The sequence below is a fragment of the Hordeum vulgare genome, chromosome 2H (assembly GCF_904849725.1).
Source record: "Hordeum vulgare subsp. vulgare chromosome 2H, MorexV3_pseudomolecules_assembly, whole genome shotgun sequence".
In the NCBI taxonomy this organism is placed as follows: domain Eukaryota; kingdom Viridiplantae; phylum Streptophyta; class Magnoliopsida; order Poales; family Poaceae; genus Hordeum; species Hordeum vulgare.
In genome coordinates this window covers 535,946,974-535,955,013 of record NC_058519.1, presented here as the reverse complement: position 1 = coordinate 535,955,013, position 8,040 = coordinate 535,946,974, and the positions used below count along the sequence as shown (strand labels likewise).

The following is an 8,040-nucleotide window of genomic DNA, read 5'->3' as shown; positions in this document are numbered from 1 at the left end:
GAAACTATTTATGTAACTGATTTTGTTGATCTAGAGCTAGAGAACATGGACCAGTTTCCAGCTGATGCAGTTCTGCAGTTATCTATGCATGCAGCTATGGGAATTGGAGCTGTCAAGAACACTTTTCTTCTAACAATCAAGGTGGGAAACACTTCTGGGACAGCCTTAGTGGACAGTGGCAGCACATCTACATTTTTGTCTCTAGAAATGGCAGCCCAACTCCAAGTTAAATCCAAGCCCACCCCTAGAGTGAAAGTGGTTGTAGCAAGTGGAGAAGCATTGTGGAGTGAATTCATGGTGCATGACTGTATCTATGAGATATATGGTAAGCAGTTTACCGACAGTTTCAGAGTTCTGCAGTTGAAAGGTTATGATATGATACTAGGAGTGGATTGGTTGAAAAAGTACAACCTAGTGCACATGGACTTCATTAAGATGGAAATGAAAGTGCCTGCTTTAGATGGTCAGCTAGTCACATTTGCTGATGAAATAGTGCCCTGGGTACAACCTGGAGAAGCTAAGGACTGCACTTATAAGCTGATGGAGCATGCAGTGTGTGGTTTTGTGATGTTTACTGCTTGTGATGTGGAAGTAGTGAGTTACAAACTCTGTTGCAGAAGTGTGAACAACTCTTCCAGGAACCAACTGAGTTGCCTCCAAGCAGACCCTGTGATCACAGAATTCCTGTGGTAGAAGGGGCCAAAGTAGTAAACCAAAGGCCTTACAGAATGCCACATCACCAGAAGGAGATCTTGGAAAAAATCATCAAGGAATTGCTGAAGTCTGGAGTGATCAGGCCCAGCACCAGCCCCTTTTCCTCTCTTGTGTTACTTGTGAAAAAGAAGGATGGATCATGGAGGTTGTGCACTGATTACAGGAAGTTGAATGCTATAACAATCAAGAATAAATACCCAATTCCAATCATTGAGGATCTACTAGACCAATTGAAGGGGTCTAAGTATTTTTCCAAAATTGATCTCAGAAATGGATATCACCAGATCAGGATGGCAGAAGAGGATATACACAAAACAGCTTTTGTCACTCATATGGGTTTATTTGAGTACTTAGTTATGTCCTTTGGTCTGACTAATGGCCCCCTAGCTTCCAAGCTTTAATGAATTTTTTATTTGGAATGCTGAAATTTGTGGTAACATTCTTTGATGACATACTGGTTTTCAGGACTTCCTTAGAAGAGCACAAGGTCCACCTTACTCAGGTGTTTGACATTCTACAAAAGAACAAGTTGTATGCAAGATTGGAAAAGTTCTCTTTTGGTGAGACTGCAGTGGAGTATTTGGGCCACATAATTAATCAGGAAGGGGTTGCTACTAATCCTTCCAAAATTAAAGCAATCCAGGATTGGCCTGCTCCTGCAAACATTACTGAATTGAGGAGTTTTTTGGGTATGAGTGGTTACTATAGAAGGTTCATTCAGTGATATGGATTGATATGTAGACCACTATTTGATTGCCTGAAGAAAGATGCTTTCCAGTGGGGTACTGATCAAGACATGGCATTTGCTGAAGTAAAAGAGAAGCTAACTCATTCTCTAGTGTTAATACTGCCTGATTTCTCCAAACCATTTATCTTGGAAGCTGATGCTTGTGCATATGGTTTAGGGGTTGTTTTAATGCAGGAGGGCAGGCCCATTTCTTATTTTAAAAAAGCAGTTGGACCTAGAGCAGCTGCTATGTCCACCTATGATAAATAAGCTATGGCAATCATTGAGGCTGTCAAGAAATGGAAGCATTATTTCCTTGCTACTGCCTTGGTGATCAGAAGAGATCAAGAGAGCCTGAAATATATTCAGGAGCAGAAACTTACTGAGGGGATTCAACATAAGCTATTGCTCAAGTTATTGGGATACAATTTCACCATTGAGTATAAGAAGGGCAAAGAGGACAAGGCAGGTGATGCACTATCCAGAGTTAAACATTTAGCTTCCATGTTGGTTGCCAGCAGTACTACTCCCACTTGGGTAGTAGAAGTGGTTAAGAGTTACAATCACGATGAAAAGGTTAAGGAGTTGATTACTCAGTGCTTTGTAGATAAGAATAACACTAATTCCTATTCCTACAAGAATGGTATCCTCAAGTTCAAGAACAGGGTAGTAGTGGGGAGTACAACTGCTCTCAGACAAGACCTGCTGAAGACCTTCCATAGCTCTGAGCTAGGTGTTCACTCTGGAGAAAGAGCTACTTATAAAAGAGTGAAATTGGTGTTTCATTGGCCAGGACTAAAACAAGATGTCACTTCATTTGTGAAGGCATGCCATGTTTGCCAGATTAACAAAGCTGAGCATTGTCCTTATCCAGGCTTATTAGAACCCCTACCTGTTCCTGATTTTGATTGGGCCCATGTTAGTATGGATTTTGTGGAAGGACTGCCTCTATTTGAAAACAAGGATCTCATTTTGGTGGTTGTTGACAGATTTACAAAGTATGCTCATTTCATAGCAATGAAGCACCCTATCACTGTAGAATCTGTGGCAAAGGCCTTCTCTGAAACAGTCTTCAAGCTCCATGGCATGCCAGTGGTTATTGTTACTGATAGGGACATGATATTCACTAGCAACTTGTGGCACCAATTGTTTAAATCTCTGAAAAATTAAATTGCACATGAGTACCAGCTATCATCCACAATCTGATGGACAAACTGAAAGAGTAAATCAGTGTCTAGAGAACTACTTGAGATGTATGTGCTTCCAACAACCAAAGAAATGGCATGGGTGGTTGGCACTAGCTGAGTGGTGGTACAACACAAGCTTCCATACTTCACTACAAATGACACCCTTTCAGGCTCTGTATGGATTCCCTCCTCCTATGGTAGTTGAGTCTGCCTTACCTCACACTATATATGTGGATTCTGAAAATCTCCTGCAAAACAGAGAGCTAGCTCTTGAAGTGATCAAGCAGAACTTGATCAAAGCCCAAGCAAGGATGAAATGGTTTGCTGACAAGAAAAGGAAGGAAAGACAATTTGAGGTTGGAGATATGGTCTATTTAAAACTGCAACCTTATAGGCACACTTCTCTCAGTCTTCACAGGCACTTGAAGCTGCATTCCAAATTTTATGGGCCATTCAGAGTTCTGCAGAAAATTGGGTTTCATGCTTACAAGCTACTCCTACCTGAGGGTTGTAAGCTGCACCATACCTTTCATGTGAGTCAGTTGAAGAAACATGTTGGACCAATGTGGTGCCTTCCAAAGATCTTCCATTAGTAGGTCCAGATGATGTGATCAAAGTGGAGCCTGAAGCCATTTTGGATAGAAAATTGGTTCCAAGGGTGCAAGGAGACATTAGTATTCCGGTTGTGAGATGGCTGATCAAGTGGGTGAACATGCCAGTGGAAGAAGCCACTTGGGAGGATTCAACTTTTATATTTCCAGCATTTGCAGCTCGAGCTCAAATTGCAGCTTAACAGGGGGAATTGTCAGGATCGCCTCCCCTGTTCCTACGTGCCGGATGAACCAGGGAGAGTTGATCTCACATCCAATGGCTGGGGAGAGAAGATACCGTTTCGGCAGCTAAACTAGCGACGCCCGCTGATCCTGCATCCAACGGCTAGGCTCGACTCCCGCGTCGTTGTTCACTTTCAGACAAGGCGCACTAGCTAGTGTTCTTTTTCCTTTGTTGCTTTTAGTGAGCTGGCTTATAAATGCCTCTCATTCCAGCCCTTAAAGGCATGTAATATATGTTTAGGTACAAATCCTAAGCCCCTTGTGGCGAGCTCTACCTACTTTCTTCATTTTTTAAGCAATAGAAATCCTCCTCGAGCTGATCTCGATCACTGAATTCGGTTACCGATGAGTATTTCTGCTTCAGTCAGTAGCTAGAGCCTGACATCATGGCGCCGGCAGCGGCAACGTCAGGTGCGAGGTGTGCGGGAAGGACGTGTGCTACGGCTGCAGCGCTGGTGCGTGCGCCTCCGCGACAGTCGTCTGCACCCGCTCTGCGTTCGCCTGCCGCCCGTGGCGCGGGGTCCGGCGGCGGCGCACCCTGCGGCCACGACGCGTGGCTTGTCAAGACGTCGGATGGCGGCGCAGCGATGGCGTCTATGTGCGGGGCGTGCGGGCGCAGCGTCGACGTGGGGTGAAGGTACCGGTGCGGGACGTGCCGGGTGGACATGCATCTGCGGTGCTTCGTGCCGCCGGCGGACCAATGCCGCGGCGGCGACCGCCTCCATGTGGAAGCGCTGCTGCCTTGTGTTTGGGCAGGATTTGACGAGCTGCCTCAACATCAGCTACTATTACCGTGGTGCTGTGTAGTATACTGCGCCCCTATGGGGAAGCTAAAAGTTTGTATCATGGGAAGCTTTTGCTGCGCCACGTAAGTATGTACTCCATATTCGTATAATACTACAACGCATTACTGCGGGGAGATTAAAAGTTTGTGTCATGGGAAGCTTTTGCTTGCCCTCCCATACAGAAAATTTCAGTTTACATTATAGCTTCAAAGTTCAGCTGCTGGTATTTGTTGTCCCCAACCGTGGTAGGTCTTCAGTTTTGGAACTACTGCTTCACTCCGCCATGAACATTATTCCTGTTGTTCACCTTGCCCTCTTCCTGCAAATAGTGACTGAGAATAAGAAAATCATACTAAACACCTAACAACTCCAGGTGGCATACGGGCTGGAAACTTCAATGATATGTACTCCCTCTGTACCTAAATACTTGTAGCCAATTACAAGTATTTAGGTACAGAGGGAGTATAATGTAAGTTTGGCAGTCAGCAGGCTGGTCCTCTGTAAACAAGACATTATGGAGTCTTTCTAGGAAGCTCGTGTTCACGTTTGCAACTGCTACTCAATTTGCTGAGTTGCAAGAATTCTTCTAGATCATTTACATCACAATTCACATCGTACATTGATAGCATTTTCATATTTCATCTATACAAAGACAACTCGATCAAGAAGGATGCTTACAGGGCTAACTAGATTAGTTTTGTAATCCTGCTAAACAGATAGAGGCAATGTATTCTAAAAGGGAAAATAAGCTAATCAGAAGCAAAATTACGAGTATGAAATTGCACTCTGGCTCACCGGGAAAATCAAATTGTAAACATTAAGCAGGAACAACTACGGCAAATAGCATTGCCATGAAAATTACAGTTACGCTTTTACTTTAGCTTCTTTTAGGAGGATTAAAGGCAATGGCCAAGGCACATTGTGGCTGTGGTGTGAAGCACCATCACATGTTTCTGGTGATCATATGTTGTGAAGCTTGACCTCAAGCTCAAAGGGTATCATAACCCGAAATGACAAATTTGTAATATCCTTGTACATGTTCAACACAAAAACAGAGTTTTTTTTTTTTTGGTAAATGATAAGACTGATGTTCTGTCTCATGAAGTGGTCAGGTTGACACCAAAAGGCAATAATGTGCAAGCAGAATAAAATGGTTAACTTTTGTGGACCGCAAGTCAATGTGAATTCTATTCTCCATAATTTTCCTTTTTATGATGTTTTTCATAACTTCACCAAAATGTTGGGTGCTTTACTGAAAGAATTACTTCACAAAAGAATCAGCAATTTGCAGCTGAGAGATTTATAACTTTCAAAGCATTATATTTTGTAGTTCTGTACTGCAACTTTAAGAAGTTATTACTTTTTTTTAGGGTTAAGAAGTTGTGGATTTCATTAGCCATTGAGGATGCCCTTCTGCGGAGTCCTGCCCATAGCTAAAACTTATCATCCCTTATGCGTTATGCATTAAAGAAATATATGAAAGAATAAGTTTCCTCCTCACATTCTGATATTCCATGCATGCAACTCACAGCTGTAAAGAAAATGTACCACATGCATGTTTGCTTACAAGAAATTATATGCAGATTTCAACAATTTCTACTGATGAACCTACCAAAGTTTTTCATGAGAATTGCCAAAAAGAAAAATACCTTGTGCCAAAATTAGCATGTCATGATTCACTTAGATAAATGTACGGACAACAACTAATGATCACAGGTGTAAACTATGTTGTGACACATATGCAAAATGTTTTTTGTTTCAAGAATGGCATGAGCTGCCCTTTAATTAATGAGGTGTGCTTGGGTACCCCCCCCCCCCCCCACACACACACTCACACACACAAAACGTACAAAAGAGAACGTATACCCACCTCGTATTGTACACTACAGGCCGCCGTACGTATGCAATACGAGGTGGGTATACGTATGTCTCTCTATAGTGTACAATACGAGGTGGGTATACATATGTCTCTCTATAGTGTACAATACTAGGTGGGTATACGTTTCCCCTTCTACGTTTTGTTTGGTGGGGGGGGGGGGGGGAGGGGGGGAGGGGTGTACCGAAGCAAAAGTGTTAATTTATATGGATCACCTATTACTGATTTGAGCATTGTAAGATTAATATAGTAGAAATCTGGAAATCAATCGTACTAAGTAATTATGACCAACTGATCCATGCCCAGACAAATGCTTACAAAGTGAAGTGAACAAGAATTCATGAATTATTTACAGCATGAGAGGGGGAAGGTAGGTGTGTATGAACAGGAATACAGAAAATAGTGCTCTGTTTTAAATTTGGATGCTCTGATCATACCTCGTTCGCATTCACAGGCTGCTCAAGCTCAAGTCTGTGGGCTGACATTCGAGCAATCTCAGAGATGGCCGCGTCACGAACCTGCATATCATCACCAGCAAGCTCCTCGTATGCAGCCTCAAATGCTTCCTGCCAGAACCGTGGAAGGCGTATCTCATCGCTGGTGCGTGTGTACATGTCCCACATCCGACCAACTAATTTCTCCCTTTCCTCCATCTCCTGCTCAGTTATAACAAGCCTATTTTCATTCAGAATCCAATAACAAAACAACTACATAGTATTGTGCTTTCTAATGTCAACTATCAATACGATGAACCTCTTCTCAAATGATGAATTTTTTAGTGCACAGAATTCGGGGGTGTTTAATTTGTGGCTACACTTACGAGAAAAAAACATCAAATAAAAAGTTAAAATACTCCCTCCGTCCCAAAATAAGTGTGCTGCCTTAGTACTATATTTGTATTATCTTAGTACTAAATTATTTTGGAATGGAGGGAGTAATAATTAAGGAACGTATAGGAGGAACTCCGTTCAAGAAACAATTAAGTTCGAAAAGGTTCAGCAGTTCCTCCATTATGATTTGTCAAGAAAATTATGGCATTCGTCAGACATTAGAATATAAGACTTGGATTTGTTTTCCAAAGAAATGTAGATAGCGCAACAATCTGGATGCCTTATTTAAAGCGCCTACTGATCCGGATACAAGAAGAGATTCTTCACGGGGCGTCCTTGTTGTGAAACACAAATTTGCGCTTGCGCGTACGAACAGACCATACAGCAAGCACTTGACCGGTAAGAATACGAGCGGGGTGCGAAGCGAACAAAAGCAAAAGGAGTCTTACGAGGGAGTCGAGATCGCCGCGGAGTGGCGCGTCGAGGTCCCCCGCGACAGCGGCTGCTAGGTCGCCTGCTGACCAGCGGAGGGAGACGGAGGCGGCGGACATGGACCAGAGCGCGAGGAGCGCGATGGCGGCGAGGGCCCACACCTTGTACCGGCCCTTCCCGAGGAGCGCGGCCTCCGCGGCCCCGCCCGTGGAGGAGGCGGGGATGCTGATCTTGGTCGCCTGCAGAAGCGGCGCGGAGGCGTTGCTGTCGCCGGCGAGGGCCTTCATTGCTGCTGTCGGTGGGGGTGGGGTGGGAGTGTGTTCTTGGCAGTGAGCCGGTGGTGATGGGGTTGGCTTTTGTAGTTAGTGAGGTTGGCCGCGTGGGCCCTGCTTCCGATCCGATGCCACTGTGAGAGCCGGTGGTGGCTCGGTTGAGCTTTGAGGTGAGCGTGGTGGTGGGAGCTGAACGGCTCGGCTCTAGTGGAGAAAGACCGTCCAGGCCAGCATCATTGTAGCAAGTCAATCCAACGAGTCAAATGCACAAAACTATCCACAATGAGAATAACATAACTAGGTATTAATATATGTGTCATCTAAGCAATAAATATGATGTGGCAACTAATTAATTTAAAGAGAGAGAAATCAAGTAACTTAGAC

General features: G+C 44.0%; 1 protein-coding gene across 1 annotated transcript; it reads right to left on the bottom strand.

The window, feature by feature from the left end:
- Positions 1-4,298: 4,298 nt before the first annotated feature.
- Positions 4,299-7,788, bottom strand: LOC123427061. Its single transcript, XM_045111005.1, has 3 exons — positions 7,402-7,788; positions 6,560-6,778; positions 4,299-4,565 (listed from the first exon to the last, which is right to left on the bottom strand). Exons 1-3 carry the CDS (start codon positions 7,669-7,671, stop codon positions 4,512-4,514), a joined length of 543 nt encoding a protein of 180 aa, XP_044966940.1. The 5' UTR covers positions 7,672-7,788; the 3' UTR covers positions 4,299-4,511.
- Positions 7,789-8,040: the final 252 nt, after the last annotated feature.

Bases quoted from the DNA above. Each gene is read 5' to 3' on its own strand.
- LOC123427061 (XM_045111005.1), bottom strand. From the start codon at position 7,671: ATGAAGGCCCTCGCCGGCGACAGCAACGCCTCCGCGCCGCTTCTGCAG. The intron at 6,779-7,401 runs GTAAGACTCCTT...ATAACTGAGCAG, and splicing joins GCGGCGATCTCGACTCCCTC to GAGATGGAGGAAAGGGAGAA. The intron at 4,566-6,559 runs GTATGATCAGAG...CACTATTTGCAG, and splicing joins AGCCTGTGAATGCGAACGAG to GAAGAGGGCAAGGTGAACAA.